The sequence below is a fragment of the Furipterus horrens genome, unplaced genomic scaffold, assembly GCF_987537825.1.
Source record: "Furipterus horrens unplaced genomic scaffold, mFurHor1.1.pri manual_scaffold_5, whole genome shotgun sequence".
In the NCBI taxonomy this organism is placed as follows: Eukaryota; Metazoa; Chordata; class Mammalia; order Chiroptera; family Furipteridae; genus Furipterus; species Furipterus horrens.
In genome coordinates this window covers 45356005-45375308 of record NW_028327175.1, presented here as the reverse complement: position 1 = coordinate 45375308, position 19304 = coordinate 45356005, and the positions used below count along the sequence as shown (strand labels likewise).

Here is a 19304-nt window from a genome sequence, read left to right as displayed (position 1 = left end):
TTTAAAAATAAAAATGAAATCACAACTATAAATCATTTACATGTTATATAGCATATATTTTCCAAAGCAAAAAATTTTAAAAATGTTATTTTCCATTTTTGCAAACTTCTTCAATATTTGACTTAACAGAACACAGTCAGATTCTCATATTTGCGTCTGCATTTACTCTGTTGCAATATGTTGTTTTGGTTGAATTATATAAAGAGAGTCTAGCCTCACACAGATGTGTAGTTGGAAAATATAGAACTATTTTAAAAGCTCACATGGTAGTTTCTTAAAGGCTAGCTGCAATGTGATATCTGAAATCATATCAATGAATACTTTGTACTCTCTTATATTAAAATCCATTAGTTTATCTTGCCTGGTGAATAGATCTTTTTAGCTGAGCATAATTTTGTAATATTACATAGTGGTCATGTGGAAAATATTTGTTAACTGTGTTATGCAGACCTTTCAAATGTTGACATATTTCATTATATAAAACTTTTTAAATCACATTTTTTAATATCACAGCTGATCTCAAAAGAAAAGTCCACTTTGGGGGATGTTGTCAAGCTCATGATGATAAATCGAAGTTCTCAAGAATTTTAATTTTCACTTGAAAGTTTGAATGTTATCATTGCCAACAAATACTGTTGGTTATTCCCCTTGGAGTGACAGGTTGATTTTGTTCAGTTTTGAGAAAATATCTGGCAAATATGTAAGTCTCAGTAACCACTGTGCGTCCTGCCACAGGCCTTCAAGGACCACAGAGTAAGCTGGGAAGTCAGGAACCAAAAAGGTGACCCCCAAGAGTAAGTCCCCAGTGGCCTTCCAGGGGCACGAATGAGGTGCAGACACACTCTAATCTAAATGTGTCCTCCACTTTGAGCTTTGTAGACAGAGCTTTTTGTTTTCTCTTTGCAACCTATTTTCTTTCTGGAAAATTCCTAGCATGTTTTTGTGGCTCCTGTTCTGGCTGGTGAGGGATCAGACCAGCCCCAGAGGCCCAGGAGGAGGAGCCCCAGTCCAACAGCAGGAAGAGCCGGACGGAAAGGGGCACAGATTCCCTCTCACACCCACCTGGAGTGGGAAGCATGGGAAGGTAATGTCCCTATAGCTCCTCTGATGAAGAATCAGTTTACTTAGGTTCTCTCAGTTTCACCTCTGAAGGTTCAAAGGTGGTGACTCTTGGTAAGCGAATTGCTTTTTGCTGTGAACTGTTTTCCAGGTGTGAAGGTGGAGGCTGGGTTAAGAAAAAAGTATCAAAGAAAAGAACTGCATGGAACCTGACTCAGGACTGCTGTGTGCTGCTGTTACATTCATATCATTGATATTGGTCAGTGTTAACCTAGCATCAGCCAGTAGCCAGCTCGTCTCTCCCCTAGAGACATTATGTGCTTATGTCCATGTAAAAGTGCGATTCCTATGGCAGTGTCGTCCACATAGATGCATGCTTATGTGCCACGCTAGTATCTGTGTGTCTTATGTAGTTATCTGTTACATATATAAGCAGCAGTGGCCATGAAAATTATTTACTCTAGGACCAAGAAGATGGTGTCAACAGTAAAAGTACATGGAGAAGATAATTCCTTATCTTCTTCCTCCATTCTAAAAATAATTTTGTGAACATGTAATATATAAATATAGTAAAAAATTTCATTAATTAGCATGGAATAAAGTGAAAAATAAACATCCTATCCTCTGCCCTGGAAATGATTATTACCAGTTCTTATGTATTCTTTAAGAGCTATTCTGTATATTAAAAAAGAGTACATGCGTACATTCCCCTTTTAAAAATATGTTCTTTTAAACAAATGAATGAATGGGTTAAACAGGAAAATCTCTGTCTTCTTCAGCCTCATTTTCAGCCCCTGGTGTGTAAGCACAGACTCCAGCACACATGTTTATGTCTATGATTTACACACATACAGTTTATGCTGGAGGACAAGTTCTTTGTTATAAGAAAACTTCTGGAACCTAGGAAACGGATTTCCTTCCCAGTTCATCTGGTTATTAATCTTCCTAAAAGCTCAAAACAAATAAAATTCCCATATCTGGGAGCTTTGTGGTATCCCAGAGGCAGGTGAAAATCATTTCTGTGGAGTTGTCCTCAATCTGATTTGTCATCAATTCTGAGGAGCAATCCTGTAGAGGTTTATTTAGTACAGCTCTCTGTTGATTTTATAGCCAACTGCTGACTGCTGGGGACATAAAACTCTTGATGATTTACAAGCAGTAAGTGGGCAAGAAATCCATAAATCACATTCTATACTAAGAGAGTGTAGAACACATGCACACACTCACATTCACCTTCAAAGGGTGAGTTGTGTGTGCAGAAAATATATTCATTTTTAATTTGAGGAGAATTGAGAACTCATTGGTAAGACGCCCACAGTCAATGACCTCTGAAAGTTAAATTGTACCAGGTAATATTTTAATAGAGCAAGAGGCTTTGCCCTTTATTTCTTAAGGTGGAGACTCTAGTTCCCAATTTAGATATGTTCAAAGGAGTTTTTCTGGTCTTTGAAGGAAAAAACTTTTTTTTTTCCTAAAAAAAATGTTTTTAGCTAAACAAGCCAAAAATGTTTTACTGACTGAGCCAAAAATGTTAAAGATTGTCAGCGTTTTCTGATACTTTTGAAACTAATCTGCAACAGATATTTCTCAACTAAAGACTCATTTAAAGATCTTTTACTTTTCATGTATATTTTTTTCCTGGCCTGTGTTTAGAAAAATCTCTAACAATATGCTAAAAGTAGAAAAAAAATACGTTTCCAATTCCAAAGCATACCTAGAGTTTCAGAGAACAAACAGAGAAGTAGATATGGAGTGAAAAATCTTGAAAAACATTTTTGTTTGGAAAGTGAAATTTAATAAATATAAATTTGCTACCATGAATAGTATGCCAATTGCCTACCTCCCAAAGTATAGTGTACTACAGCTAGAAATTTAGGATGCATTTAGCAAAAAGCTAATCTTTTTTGGATCCCAATTCAAACAAAGCAAAGAGGTAAAAATAAAATAAATAGATAATTGGGAAAAGTTAAACAGTGACTAGACATTTAATGACATGAAGAAATTATACATTTTTAAGGTGCAATAATGGGGTGTATTTTTTTAGTCTTTATCTTTTAAAAATACACAATGAAATCTTTTAGGGTGAAATGATTTGATGGTTTGGATTTGCTTTTTAAAACTTCAGTTGGGGCAGCGTAGGTGGGGGTACAAATAAAACAAGACTGGCCATGAGTTGAAGTTTGGTGATGACTACATAGGATTTCATACACTATTCTTTCTACTCTTGTATTTATTTGAAATTTTCACAATGTCAAAAATAATGAAACAGCTAAATGGAGCTAGTGTGGTTCCTATCTATTTGAAAAGTTCTTCATTTATTCATTTCACATTTGTTCCTCAACAGGAACCAAGAGCGTAGGCTATGTAAAGGCTCTGAATGAGGCCTTGGGTGACTCTGAGGGGTGGGAGCTGTCCCTGGCACTCTGGTTACTGGGACAGACGGGGACAATACTGAGCATGAGAACACAGTCTCCTCCATGATATGTGTGGGAACCTCTCTTCTCCCAGTTGGTAAGAAGACATCTATCCCACAGTTTGGAGGAGAAACACCAGCTGCCCAGGAGTGTGGGGCTTTATCGCAACCCTACTCCACTGATATAATAGTAAACATGGCCGACCGGGCAAGGAGGAGGCCCAGTGGTCAGAGGCTGAAAGCAGGCATCCACAGCCGGCTCATCACAAACAAGAGGCTTTATTTTTAATACTGTACCTCACATCCCAAAAAGTAGAGAGAGCATTTCAAGGCCTGGCTCTGTAGCATGCTGATGGCGTGCTACTGGTGATGTTCAGCCATGTCCCTGTCACCCAACTTCCTGCCCAGAGCCAATGGCCCTAAGCTAGGAATCCAGCATTTTATGAATATGTTGAGTGTACAGCTAGTTTCTGTGACCTGAATTCTATTTTTCCATCTCACTACTTCTGTCCTCAAACATGAAAATGAATTCTTATGTGAAAAGATTTTATTCCTGAGGTATATACAAATCATAATAATATAGAAAGTATATATTAATCATATCCTTGGGAAACTAGATATTTCTAATAAAAATTAGTAAAAATCGCTGCATATATAAACATGGTACCAAAACTTTAAAGAATTGCTAAATCCTGTCTTCCTTTGGGTAAGCCTCCCTTTGTTGCCTTGAGTGGCCTTACCTTTGTAACCTAAGGGAACTATTTTCCTTTAAATCCTGATGATTTTAGCGGTCTCTTCCAAAGTCTATAAGTCTGTTCTGGCTGTTTATTATACAGTCCAGATTCAAGGAAATTAAGGACACCAAGTTTTTGTTTGTTTGTTTGTTTGTTTTAATAAAGAAAGCAAGCTTGTTCTTGGCCATAGAGATTATTACCATGATTCATGATTTTCCAGGTGTTGACATGGCAGGTCTATTCTAATTCAACAGAACTCTTCTACAGGTGCTTAGAGAAGGCCTAGGGTTCTGTGGGCCACTGGGACCAGGTAGTTCACACCCAGCACAGACCCCCAACCTGGAGTGGACACATCAAGCTTCACCCTTGCCGACAAGACCATCGGCTGCCAAGAGTCACGGTGACCTAATGATAACTTAAGGATTTAATGACATCATCATCCTATTATTATTTATTTTATGGGCTTTAGCCATCTAATATTCTAACAGGAGCTATTATTGATTTTACTTTATTCCATTTGTTTGTGCAGCCTTTAAGATACCCAGAGTCCTCAGGGGCCACATGTTGGCAACCAAGTTGTTTGGGATATGCAAATCTACTCTGGGAACTGAGAACAGGCACTGGGAAAGCTGCAGCTGAACCTGTTTTCTCTTCCCTGCTTCCTTTCCACCCACACTCTTACTATTATAAAAACTCCCAAAGTCACAGCAGTAGTGATCTTGCCCTTGGCTGCTGGAGTTAAAATTGAGACAGCCGTACCTTCCTAGAGGAAAGGAGTGGGTGATGAATAAACAGGTGAGATTCCAGCTTCTGAATGGTATGCAGGGCATTTCTAGCTGTATCAGAAGGTAATTTCTTCTCCCCAGCCTAATTTTTACCAGTTTGAGACATTTTACCTCCCACCTCCACTTGAATGGCATTCGTCAGGCCTCCTGGGCTTCTCTGCTGTCTAACTTCTGAAGGTTATACCATAGAGCACTTCCTTTGTCAGCAACAATGACTTAAATGCTATTTCCTTGGCATTATAGTCTCTAGCGATGGAGGGAGAATATTTCTTCATAGGGGGGAGGAGAGAAGCAGGCAGGGTCCCCATTTCCCTGCTGTGTCTCCTCTAGCTGCTCAGCATCAGGGCTGGACCTGAAATGAGAATGGAAAATAGAGATACATTACAGTTCACAGCATCACTCCCAGAACCAATGCCACCGTCCTGGCAATAGGCTGCACAGAGATTTGCATTCACCCACCACCTTCTTATGGACCGAACGTAGCCACTGACTATGACCGTAACAGCTGGAAGGGGAGGGTGTCCACCACATACACCGTACCTGTCATTTCCACCATCCACGAAGGAAGGGTAGTCCTGGTCGGCAACAAAGGCAGCGTTCTCAGAAGGGTAGATGGTGCGGTACTGAGGAGGGCTTGGCGTGGCAGCAGCCACCAGTCCAGACGGGGTGAGACAACAAGGATTGACTACGGGCTGCAGGTAGGCGGTATTCATCCCGATGGGCTCTTGAGAGCCGTAAGGGGGCGGGATATACTGCACCACTGTAGCCCCATGGAAGGTGATGGGTTGGTTGATACCGGTGAAAACAAACGACTGTCCTCCTGCCGTCTGCTCCGAGTCAACGACCCTTTCCTCACTTTCTTTACACAGCTGACAGGAAAGCATTTTGAACTTGCACACAGCAATCAGGATGAATGTCACCCCAACCGACAGCAGGATGGGCCCAAGGAGCTGGGTCCATTCAAAGTGGGAGACCCCTTGGTATCTGATCCAGCCCATGACAGTGAATGTGATCCCCACCAGTCCCAGAAAGATGCCTGAGAAGAGTAAAGTGGTCCCTGCCTTGTCATCATCGGACACCTGGATGTCCGCGATGCTGGGCGGGTAAGGAGTGACCGAAAACACGTTGATTGGGAAGTCCTCCAACCGGCTGCTGCCCTGCTCCATCACCACGCAGTCACCGGCTTCTTGGAAGGAAAAGGGATTGTGAGAGCTCCTGAGAGCAGAGCAAAGGAATCACAGTCTCGGATTAGTTATGGAAGAACTTTGGGCTGCTGTGGTTAACAGAGTAGAACAGGCAGAGGCCTGAACTTTGTTTAGAAGAATAAAGGTCTGACAAATGAAGCCTAAAGCTTTCTCATAGCTTGTCAACCGTTGAAGATCTCTGTTTCACAATTCAACGACAAGCTCTCACTCTCTCTCTCATTCATATTCATTCATTCATTTGCTCATTCACAATGTTTGTTGAGCTGTCTTATTTGCTAGGATGCACTTTTCTAGACACTTAAGGTACTATTCCAAGGTCCAGTTTGCGTCTTACCAAAACCAGGAGTGTAGAGATGGCAGAATGGCCTCCAGCGCCTTTGGCTGTGCAGGGGTCCTTGATGTATCAACCACATGCTCAGACACCTAACCCAGTTTCCCTGCTGGATCAGCTCATTAGAAATGGGCAGGCTTGACTGTGTGTATATGTCTTCTCACTTCCTGTGTGCCTTTTGCTTTCAGCATTTTGAGAATAATTCCAGGTGCAGGAGAGGAGAGAAACCTTCCCATGTACCACATCATTGGCAGACGTTGAATGAGCATCAGACATGACCTAGTGTCTTAAGGACACGTGGTTCAGACCCTCCCTCTGTGGTGGCAGCTTGGTACCTGGTCTCCAAGATGAAGTGAACAGCTGCATTTTCAAGCCTGCTGTGTTTTGCAGTCAAACCCAAGCTGATTTAGAGAAGAAATCTCCATCTTGAATGACATTATCTGTGATTCATAACTACAGAACCTCTTCAAAGCAACCCCATGAATTTCCTTCTCCACAGAATAGTAACTGTAGCTCTTCCTTTCCTAGACAGATCTTATGCAAACAGATGTCTCTCCTCAGTGGTTGAATATTGTGTCAGCTCCTTTTATGCAACATTGAGCAGGAGCAAAAGAGTTGCTTTCTTGCCCTAAGTCAGGGCTTCCTATACTTCCCCGATGATAAAAATCATTCAGGCCACCTTTTTAAAGGCAAAATCTGAGCTTCCAACTCAGAAAAGCAGAACCAAAATTTTCCAAGGGAGAATAAGTGTCCCGGGTACCTCCTGTCATTGAGAATCTTTGGAAACCCCACTGCAAGTTAATCCCAATGCTCCTGGGAGACCAGGGTACTTTTTTCTCCACAAAAATGCCTCTTCCTGCTACAGCACAAAGCATGTAATCTCTAACTTCACTGCAATCAGGTGGGAAACCAAGCAGATGACCCACTCAAAGTACCTTCCCAGATGTGTCCTTGAGCACCAAGGATGGAGTGTGTTTCAGTCCGAGTGGTTTACCCCATTTCAGTTTATCACTCAGGCAAGTCACTAAGCCAACCCAGATACAAAAGGAAAGAAATTAGATTCTTCTTCTCTATGGGAAGAATGTCAATGTCATCATGCAGAAGAATATGTGGGATAGGAGATATTTTTGCTGCTCCCTGGAAAATATAATTTTCCACAGGGGAATATTGACTTGCCACTGTTGAGTCTGTAATATTGCTTGAGTTTTTGTCCATTGGACATCCAAGGGTGTCCTAATATTTTAGATCAACCATGTTGTATCCTCACTTGCTCATGGTTGGTCAGAAGCCTCATTCTTATTTACTGACAACTTCTTGATGGGACCCATGAGGGCAACACTCTGTCAGTCATTGGTAATGTCACATTCTGAATTTTCCTGAGTTTCTTGTATATTTTCACCATTCTTCAGACTTATACACCAAACCTCCTGTTTGAAGCCACCAATCCAGATTCCCAGCTAAAAATGGTAATTTTGAAATGATTATGGTTCAAAGAGATGGACGAAAAGTGACACTAAAACCACAAAAATAGAGTTTTCTGAGCTTATCAGAGAACTCTCAGGAAATGAAACCAGCATGGCCATATATTCGTTAACAAAACAGTTCATTGAGTATGTCATGGTGGGAAGTAAATTGCTTTGTGGAAGTCGCTGTGTGTGTTTGTGTGTGTGTGTGTGTGTGTGTGTGTGATCCAGTGACTTTTTTTTTAAGTTTGGTAAAGTGACAAATTCACCTTTCAAAAATCTAGCTGCTCAGACTGATCCTGTAAAATCTGTTTCACAGCAGTGTGGCCATATTCACTTGATTTGAGGACAGAGGAAATACCACCAGGTCTCTAGTAACAACAAAAGTAGCAAATATTTCAACCACTCAAAGTACATAAAAAAGCAACATAAAACAAAGCCATGCGCTTGGACAACATGGAAAAACAGCAATCTGCTAGTTTTGTTTTCAAATATGTGGCTCAAAGCCCTTCAAGATTTCCAAAATTCAGAAAGAATTTCTTCCCAAACATTTGAATGAAAATAAGAGTGTTTGGCTTCCCTTCTCCCTAGCACACTGTGGGCAAGGGGGCTCAGTCGAGGGGGTTGGGGGAGAAGAAGAAAGAAGCAGGAAGGAGGCTGGGTACTCTGTTGCACAGCAGACCCCCGTCACTGGCTGCCATTCTGAAAGTCACCAGAAGCAGGAATGGTCTAAAGGGTGATTGGGTTAAGGAAACTGGTACTTGGATTCGTCTCTGAATCCAGTGAGAGGAAAACAGAGTCTGAGCACATAGCTCCTGACTCGGCTTGGAAATCCAGGAGCTGTAGTGGTCCTGGTGTCCTACACGAAACAGGTGTTTCCTCAGTGACATAGCTGGTCATCAGCGCTAAAGCAGCAAAAGCAGGCAGCTGTCGTGGAGAGAGGTGGCTAGAATCCAAAGGACATGCTCTGCCCAGCTCTGTGCCTTCAGAGGGCCTAGGTTGCATCCTTGCAGGGAACATGAGCAAGGCTGCTCATGCTACTTGGCCGCACCCCTGTAGGACTTGTGAGAGGATCAATGCATCTAGTAAGAGCCCTGGATGGGACAGATGCGGAATCTGAACACTGAGAGATGAACCTGAACTTAATGACTGTCAGGTGTCTATTAGTCAGTTGGAGGGAGGTGTTTGGGGGCAATCTCACTAGTAAGGACTATCCACTGCTAACCTGTTCCATTTACTTCCACTGTGTCTGACTATGGTGGCAGATAGTTATATTCACCTTTTACAATAAAAAGACGGTGGTTGAACCATAACTATACTATCATAACTGTAGCACAATCATGTTGAAAACCCGAACTGTCCTCACGCATTTTACTTTGTTACAAGAATCATAAGAATATTTGGGGGCAGGGGCAGGGATCATTGCTGTAATGACCCTGCACATTTATCTCATCCTCTTGTTTGAGCTTTCCCATATACTGGTGAGGGCCAGTGCCTCTGCTCTATAGATGATTAATCTCAGAAACAGGAAAGGATGTTATGTGACCAAGTAGCAGTGCAGGTGGACAATCTGTTTTGCTAAACTGGTTTTAAACTGCTCTTCCGTGAAGGGTACATGTTTGCTGACAAGTGATCTGTCTGTGGTTTTGAGCCAGCCTGTGTCTGCTGAGGGTCGCTAGGGCCGGCAGTTCTCAAGGTGTTCTCTCGGACAACCTTTAGATTTTTTTTTCCAACTAAACTGAATGTTATCTTGATGGAGCTGGAATTTAGGTCACACTCTCTGACACTTCCAGCAAACAACAAGGTGAGCCTCCCAGGGGCCCAGACTATCATCTGAGGATCTTCTGGTGGAGGTGGGTCTGCATTGGGCAGGAGCTCCCTTCTGAACTCAAGAATTTATGTCCTTGTGATTTTGATTTCTATTGTGATATGACCACAAACAGAGGCTACAACGACCCACCCTCATTCAGTAGCTCACAGCTCTGTAGATCAGACGTCTGTCTTAGCCAGAGGTTCTAGGGAAAGCTGTTCCTAAGCTCATTCTGATTGTTGGCAAATTCAGCTCTGTGCAGGTACTGGATAGACAGCCCCTTCTCTTGGCAGAGGTTACCCCTGCTTCTAGCAGTCACCTATGTCCCCTCCTGTGGCCGGGCCCTCTCTATCATCAAAACGGCTACCGCACTTCAAGTGGTTCTCAAAATTCAGATCGCCTTGACTCCCCATTCTACCTTCTCCTTCTGCCTTGTTTTTCTGCTGCAACAGCCATAGAAAGTTCTCAGCTTTTAAGCACCCATATGATTAAAATATACCCACCCAGATAATCCCTTTTATAGATCAACTGTGCCACATAACAACACAATCACAGGGATGATATTCTTATCACATTCACAGGTTCTGGGGGAACAGGAAATGTGGAATCTTTTTTGGAGGAGGGCATTTTTAGAATTCTGCCCATCACATTCTGGTTCTGTTGCTGGGAGCCAGAGAGTTATTTAAGAACAAGTGACTCAGATAGGAATGGCCCTACTGGGCATGTGTCTGTCCAGGCTTCACTGAGAACGTTTAAGTAAGAGCACTGCAGTGGGTCTTAGGTCCAGTTTACTGTCACACGGTCGTTCTCACAGTGAGGTCCTAGGACTAGCAGCAGAGCGGCCTCTCCTGGGATCTTGCCAGAAATGCAGATTTGGGACCCCATCCTTGACCTACTAAATTAGAAGCTCTCTTGTGGGCCCAGAGATCTATGTTTTAACCAGGTGATTCAGAAGCTTGCTCAGTTGAGAACTATTTCTCTAAGGCAAGTCCTCAGTTTTTTTTTCATGAAATCAAGAGTGGGGAAGGGGTCAGATAGGTCATCACCAAAGTGACCTCCACTCCCAGTTCTATGATTCTGTGACTATTACAGAAATAATGACACTGTATAAAGCAAAGGGTCTGTGTATGTGCCCTCAAGTGCATATGTGTGTGTGTGTGTGTGTGTGCGCGCGCGTGCCTATATACACGTAATGGTTGAGAGGCTCTGGAATCTTTCCTGCCACCAGATTCTGGCTCCACCAATTATTAGCTGTGCATCTGAGTCAACAGTTTTGACTCTCTGGGCCTCAGTTTCCTCATTTATAAAAGAGGCTGATAATACTACCTATTTCATAAGAGTATGAAGATCAAGCAAGATGATACACAGGGAGCATGTAGCATAGTAAGCTCAGTGACCATACCTATAATTATTTTATTCTCTATTTTTTTTTAAAGCTTTATCCTTGGGTACTTGAGGAGCTGAGTCCCTAGTAAGACCAGAGTCACCAGGCCCTTAACAGGAGGCCCCCGAAGCATTTGCCTGGGTACCGAGGAACAGTGAGTGCTACTGGGCCTGAAGGCCAAGGTGACCAACCCTTCTCTGAGTCTTAGGGTCAGCTTAAGTCTGATCACTGCAAAGGAAGACATTTAGGTAAAGTGTGTTCATAAACTCATCTCCTCCTCTGGGAGACTCAAAAAACCATAGGCCTTTTGTGTGTGTGTGTGTGTATGTGTGTGTGTGTGTGTGTGTGTGTGTGTGTGCGCACGCGCGCATGTATTTGATAATTATTCTTTTCGTATTTTATTGGTGTTCTTGTTTGTTTTGCATCTTCGAAGGAGAAAAAGTAGTTAAGACCTGGAACAGAGTTAAGACGTGCCTCTGTATGAAGTTTAGGTGAGAAAGTATGTCACTTGCAAGAAGCTAAAGCCCCCCCTTCCCCCGCCCACTGGGATTCCCATCAGTTGAGCTTCAAGGATCTTGCCTGAGCTTGCCAAGGATGGAATGGAGAATAAGACCTTGTTGAGCCAGATACATGGGAAAGGGGAGAGACCCTTCAGCAGGGCCTGCTTCCTCCGACGGGCGCTACGCCCCCAACCTTCTGCGTAGTTCTCAGTGACACTGATGTGGGAGGGAAGGCAGAGGCCACCCAGCGTGAATTGCTGCTGCTGAGATGGAATCCATTCTCACAGGCGTAGGCAGACAGTGACATGAGGGTCCAATCCCCACAGCTGCTCCCCACCCACAGCCCATTCCCAGACACCACATGGCTCCCTTAGTCTCAATGCCACCAAGAGAGTGACTCAGCCCATGACACACTGCTCTGCTCATAACCACTAATAACCACTAGAACTCTCTGGGCAGATGCTGGCCAAGTCTTCTTTGGCCTGGGAAAGAAGAGTTAGAGCTTGCAGATATATGCACTACTTGAGGTCTATCTCTGGTTGAGGTCTTAAGCAGCTGCTGTACTTCTCTGTGCCTGGTGAAGTTAGAGCCAGAGCCAGGAAAAGCTCCTTCACACCTCCCCTAGAAAAGGATCTACCAGCTCTGCAGGAGGGGAGCTCATCCAGCGAGAGCTCATAGGACTGCACATCGGGGAGGTTTGGGAAGGCTTCAAGTTCAGAGAGCTGGAGGCCCAAAGATGCATTCATTACTGTTCTTGCCATCCAACAAACTTGCTGTAAGGATGTGAATAGCAGACCTTGTCTTGAGAAGTATGACTAACTTTACCCTCTAGAACGAAATTCCAAAACAAAAAGAAAAAACAAAGTAAACCCTGGTCTAATACTTCCATTTTATAGTTGAAGAAACTGAGGCTCAGGAAGATGAATTCTTTGGTTCTGAGGTTTTATGGCCACTCTCCAGCAGAAATCAGGTATTTTGACTCTTCACTACTCTTTCTACTACGCCGCTACTGCACATGTATTTATAACATCTGATTCCTTCCCTTCTAATGAGTAATTCATCCAGGTATAATTTTAACTAGAGAGGTTGCTCACTGCTGGCCCAACTCCTACCCCATCCTCAGAGAAGCTGCCCCATGCTGCTGCAAGTCAGTGGGCCAGGTGGACACCTAGTGACCCAAGCCTCCTGCTCTTGAGGTGGGCATCTGATACAAGAGGAGTGCTTCCACAGGGAGTGGGAAGGGTAGCCAACCACCGTGGTTTGCCTGTGACTTAGTGGGTTTCCAGGATGCAGGACTTTCGTTGATAACACTAAAAACGTCCTGAGCCAACTAGGACAAGTTAGTCACTCCAGCAGGAAGGGATTTACGACCTGTGTGGCTGGGTTGAAAACCATAACCTGTGAAATCAGGTTCTCAGTTAGCAACTAGAAAACAAAAAGATCGAGGCCATTGGTTGACACGGAAGTGCCATGATATGGGAAGCGGGCAAGGAGAGTTGAGGAGCCACCATACTGGTCACACAAAACTTAGGAGCAGAAACTATGAGCAAGTAGAGGACACTGATTATATTTTAGGAAAACTGACCTTCAGTAGCTTCTTCCTTAAAAACCACCATGGCTAATTGCAGATCCTTGTGAAGACTCTTTCCAGATGCTTCTGTTTGCTGTTGCTGTGGCTTCTGCTTTCACTGCCAAGGAAAGGGTACAACAGGGGACTCTTCTCTTCTGTATTAGAGCTAGTTCTCTCCAGAGCAGTGCTGCTTATCTTCCAAATTACAAAGGAATAAGCAAAATCTAGGACACCTAGACACTTCAAGTTGGGAAAACCAAGAATAACTCTTAGGGACGTCCCCCTTCCATCTTCTGGAGCTCATGAAGCTCTTACTCAGCCAAAGCTGAGGTTGGAGATTGTTTTTCCCAAAGATAGCTGTGACAACATTTCTCATTCTTGTCTCACATGGTTGCTTTGACACTGCTTTCATGAAGAGGTGGGGTCTATCTCCCCTAACCCTGAAACTGGTGGGCTTTTGTGACTGTCTCCATGAATGTGGTGGAAACAATGCTCTGTGACCTCCATAGCTAAGCCCTCAGACAGTGTGAGCCTCACTGACTGAAGCGCTCTCTCTGGGAACATTTAGTCACCACGACGGCCCGGGGAAGCCAGGCTATGAGGAAGTCCTCGCTGACCACACAGAGAGGACCTGAGACGACACTAAATGATTTATAAAAATATTCTTTTATATATGCAAGTATTTCAAATTAGTTAAACAGTTATTTTTATTTAGAAGAATGATCTCAACTCAACCTTTCAGAAACGTACGTGACCCACCACGAGCAGCTGTTTTCTGTGTCTTCTGCTCATCACAACGCCAGGCAGCGGGCCGCGATGCTGGCAGACAACATAGAAAGCATGCAGACAACAAACCAAACAGAAGAACGGGCACAGGAACAGAGCATCTTGGAAGGTGAAAGGTCAGTGGGGATATTAAGGCTGCACATTTTCCTTTAACAGGGGAAGTTTCGAATTTCAGCTGGGCATATAATTTGTCTGGGTAGAGAATACAATGAATCCCAATGTCCCTTTCAGACAGGTGTAGCCATATGACTAACTTCTGGCTAATGGAAGGTGAGTGGAAGTGATACATGCCCCTTTCGGGTTATGCCCATAAAAGAAATGAGCGAAGTTCTAGAGATGGACAGTGCCGATGTCCTAATGTCATTGAACTGTACACTTAAAATTGGTCAAAATGTTAACTTACATACAATGTGTATTTTACCACAATATGAATGAAAAAAACAAACAAACAAACAAATAAAATAAATTGAACCTCTCTGGCCCTTTCCCCTCCCCCGATTGCAATGCAGACACAGCAGCAAGAGCTGAGGCAGCCGTCAAAAATTGTGTGATGGAGCTTCCTATCAAGGACAGCAATGCAACAATAAAGACTGGCTCTTGTTCCTGGTCCCTGGTCTCTGGTCCCTGGACAGGCTCATGGAGCAAAGCCACCTCTCCAGCCCACAGAGGCCTGTTTTTGTGAGAGACAATATACATCTGTCTTGTTCAATGGACACCTTGGGGTCTCTTTGTTATCGCTACTTAAATTCAGCCCTAATCAGTGTCACAGGCTGCAGGAATGATCATCTTTTATTACCAAGCAGGGGAAATTCTAAGGTAACATTTTTACATGGGCGACAGTAGAGTCTTCTCTGTTCCCTGCATTTCCCAACCTCCTCACCACTGGTGGGAAGAGCTCTTTCAGCTGAAGCACACCTCAGGGTTGCAATGTGACAGGTGAGTATTATTAGTGGCTGAAATGCTTGTTTCTCTGCTGTGCCTGTCCACAGAACTAGACCTGAGACATAAGGGACCACCAGCTGCATGAATGCCCTGTGGCCCTGTCATTGGCACCAGTTGTGGTACCAGTTCATTGGAGCCGGCACTCTGCAGGGCTGGCTGAGAAGGAGAAAAGGGAAGAAAACAGGGACACTAGGGAGGCAAGCACCTGGGGATCATCAAAGATGAACTCTAAGTGGACTGAAAATCCTTGCCTGGATTTCCTTATCCAAGCCCTGGCACCCACGCTGTAGCTAGGCTGCTAATGGCTCACAGCTGTTCCCAATCCAAATAATTGCCCTCGGCCAATCGGAGCCTTCTCTCCTAGAAAATTATGCCCACCCCCAAGGGAACCGCAGCCAAAGCCAAGCTGGCATGGGGGTACAGAGGCCAGCCTCCTTGCTTCACGGAGTACCAAGTTAGTGGCGCAGTTCATGTTCCACTACTCTGGGATCCGGCCACTCCAGTCTCTGGCTGGGACGCGTCCTTGCTTAGGGTGCCCCACCCCCCTCCTTCTTTCCTCACTCTTTTCCCTGAGAGCTCTTCCTCAGCACATCACATGGACAAGGCTTTTTCTTGAGATGCCAGCCTGGGACAGACTTCTCTGGGGGTAAGTAACAACTGTGCATTATTGATTGAAATCTATGTGTGATTTTATGTTATTGGCTACTAGTAAGGGTGCATTTTTTCGAGAAATGTGCTGCCCTGGGTTTGGCTTCCAGACCTTTCAGTGCATAGTCAAGGTTTATCTCACAGTTATTTTTTTACTCGCTCTTTCATTTAACATTTATTGACCCATGATATGCAGAGTGTGAAATAAGACCTGGTTCCTGTGGTCAAGGAGTTTATATTGGAGTAGGCAGGACTTACATGTAACCCACAAACTCTACTCCAGCACAGTAGAAAAGATGAATGACAACAAAATTAAACACACACTTTTAAAGTGTAGGGAAAGGAGTGTTGATTTTGACTGAAAAGATCAGGAAAGAAAAGTACATGGGGTAGTAGCATTTCAGCTGAGTCCCCGAAGGTCACATTTGGTAGCTAGAGGGTGCAGGAAAAAGTATCCCAGTACGCGAACACCATGGAAAAGGCACACACTGCTGAGGATGCGCGTCTGTTCGGCACACCTAGGAACAAGCCTGTCTCCTTTGGTAAACTTGCTTCTCTCTGTTCTGTTCATTATGTGGTGAATTGATCTGTACTTAAGATTAACTCTCAGAAGACAATATTATTCCCTGTACTGGTGTGCAGAAAAAGCCCAGCCTGGTACCCAACCCCTCCCTCCAGGTAATCACTACCTCTGAGGCCTGAACCTCCATAGCAGGCCACACCCCCTGTGCAGTCTCGCTGCCGCAGCCCATTTCACAGCCTGCACCCTGAACCATTCGCCTCGGGGACAGAGACTCTTATTCATTTTTATATCTGTATGAAAACTGAGACGATGCTGTGCGCAAGGGAGGTCACTCAACATTTATAAAACATAATTTGATTTACCTGCTTTGCCAGTCTCTTCCCTCTGAGAATGGATCCCAGGTGAGTTAAAAACATTTTTAGAACCGGTATATGGGATCGAAATACTTGAATTGGGGATAATGGCTACAGGCCATGTGACTTCTCCCTAGAGATGCAAGAAAGCAGCAGCAAAAAACTGAAAAGTCCCTCGAGGAGGATGTTACCGTGTGAAAGTCAATGATTCACCCCGGGGGGGACACTCCAAATCTGTTTGCACACAGCGGGGTCAGTGTGCACGACCCAACTACCCATCTCTTGGTGGGTTTATGTGATTTCTTTTTTGTCTCTTCCTCAACTTTCACATGCCTTTCAATCCCTTTGTGGCTTGACCTTCCTCATGGCCTCAGACTCCCCACCATTTGTCGGTTTCTTTGCTCCCTTCATTCCCTTCTGACTTTCTTCCTGAATTAACTATGATTAGAAGTAGGCCTAGATCTACAGCTACATAAAATGAGGTTCTTTCTTTCCTTTTCTTTTCTTTTTTAGGTGTAAGTGACAAAACATTGTATTAGTGTCAGGTGTACTACATAATGATTTGATATTTGTATATATCATGAAATGATCCCCACAGCAAGTCCAGTTAACATCTGTCACCATATCTGATTACAAAATTTGTTTTCTTATGATGAGAACTTTTAAGATTTACTCTCCTAGCAACTTTCAGAGATGCAATACGGTTGTAAATAGAGTCATTCTTATTTCTAAAGATGGAGAGTTGAATGCGCATCTAGCTGGGTGACCCTAGTATTTTACCCAGGCCTTTAATACACCCCCATCTCTTTGCCCCCTCCATCATTCCCCGTCTCAGGGAAGTCTCCTGCTAACATGTGGGGGTGTGAGCACATCCTCCCCTCTTTCCTCTCTTAACTGTCCTGCCTCTCCAATCCAAGCCTCTTCATGTAGTCTCTGGTACACGCAGGTCTGCAGACATGAAAGCCCCTCCCCTCCTTTCCCTGCTTGGTGCCCCCGTCCACAGCCATTGGTGCTGCACCGAACTTCTTTAAAAATGGTTTGCACTTGTGCCTCCATTCCCTCCCCTCCTGTGCAATTCCTAAGCCCTCCCACCTTTCCCCAGGAAATTACTCTGTCCCTGATCCCCAAGCCCATGAGCAGCCACATCCAGTGAATTTTTCTTCAGCCCTTAACTCCAAGGACGTTTCTCTAGCATCTCACATGGTCTACCACACATGCATCTTGAACTCAGTTCCCTCCCTGGTCAAGGTGAGGACTTCATACTCTCCTCCCCCCTCAGCTCAGACGCTAGCCACCTCCCTTTCCTGGCTTCACCCTGACTTGCTAAAGGTGCCTCATTCCAGGGGAAGCACTCAGGATTTCTTACCCTTCCCTTGTCATCGCCAAGATCACCTGCCCTGGGCTCTAGGCAGTGTCTCTGGGTATCAGTGAGGGGAGACATTTTTATGCAAAAATGTAATCTTTTGTAAGATGCCCATATATACATGGTTTTTGCTCTTTATTTTTTACAAGATTTTATTCATTTATTTTTAGAGAGAGGGAAAGGGAGGGAGTAAGAGAGGGAGAGAAACATCGATGTGTGAGAGAAACATCCATCAGTTTGCCTCTCACATGCTCCCAATGGGGGACCTGGCCTGCAACCCATGTATGTGCTCTGATCTGGAATCCAATTGGCAATCTTTCAGTTCGTGGGATAATACCCAACCTTCTGAACCACACCAGTCAGGGCTGGTTTTTACTCTTCAGCAAACAGGGCCACCTGGGCCTTGTTTTTCCTGGGTCTTTGCTATGAGACTTTTAGCTTGGCTCGCAGAATTCAGCCAGGGAATGATCCGGGCAGGCTCAGAGAACACTCCACAGGCAGGGTGGGCAACTAGTTAGCGGTTCACCTCCCTCCTACCAAGGACAGGGGAGAAGGGGCCCCAGCAAGCAGCCAGAGAAGCCAGAGGTCAGCGGAACTGCAACCAGGCAATGTGCTTTGTTCTTTGGATTCTGCTCAAAAGCACACATGCGTTTAGAAGAATTGGGAAAAATAACTGTAGCCATGTCTTCATATAGTTCATCTTCTAAGGAAGAATTTGTAGACTTTGGGGCAAGACATAATACCTCAACCTTAACTTTTCTTCTTCCAATTATTATTACAGTAAGTTGGTGGGAAATGTTGAAAAGTCAGAAAAGTTGAAAGTACAATGAAAATCTATATGCTCCCTTCCTTCCTTCAAGTTAGTAATATCTTCCATATTTGTTTCATCTCCATGTATATTTCTATACATATTTTTGTTCTTAATGAACCAATTAAAAGTGAGTTATAGACATCATGACATTTAATTCTAAATATTTTGGTACACATCTCCTAAAAATAAGGACATGCTCCTATCTAAACACAACAGCATTATCACACCAAAGATTACTAACTATAATTTTATATTATCTAATAGCCAGACCATATTCCAAATTTTCTAATCATCCTAGGAATACCTTTGATAGCTTTGATGCATTTGGGATTCACACATTGCATTGGGTTATTATTTCTCTTTATTTAAGTTTTTTTTACTAAAGTAAAATTAACATTTTATTTTAATGCTTCTATTTTAAGTGTGCAGTTTGATGAGTTTTAAAGTATATGTACTCTTACAACAACCACCCCAATAAAAATGTAGAAAATGTAGAAAATGTCCCCTCATGCCACCTTAGCAACAAATCACCCCTTCACCCCCTGCCTCAGGCAACCACTGATCTAATTGTTACACTATAGATAGCTTTGCTTGGTCGAGAGCTTCGTATATTCAATAGTACAG

The 19304-nt window shown here is 43.7% G+C and overlaps 1 protein-coding gene across 1 annotated transcript; it reads right to left on the bottom strand.

The window, feature by feature from the left end:
• Nucleotides 1-4453: 4453 nt before the first annotated feature.
• Nucleotides 4454-6157, bottom strand: TMEM174 (transmembrane protein 174). Its single transcript, XM_090278958.1, has 2 exons — nt 5532-6157; nt 4454-5343 (listed from the first exon to the last, which is right to left on the bottom strand). Exons 1-2 carry the CDS (start codon nt 6155-6157, stop codon nt 5238-5240), a joined length of 732 nt encoding a protein of 243 aa, XP_090135084.1. The 3' UTR covers nt 4454-5237.
• Between the last annotated feature and the right edge of the window lie 13147 nt (nt 6158-19304).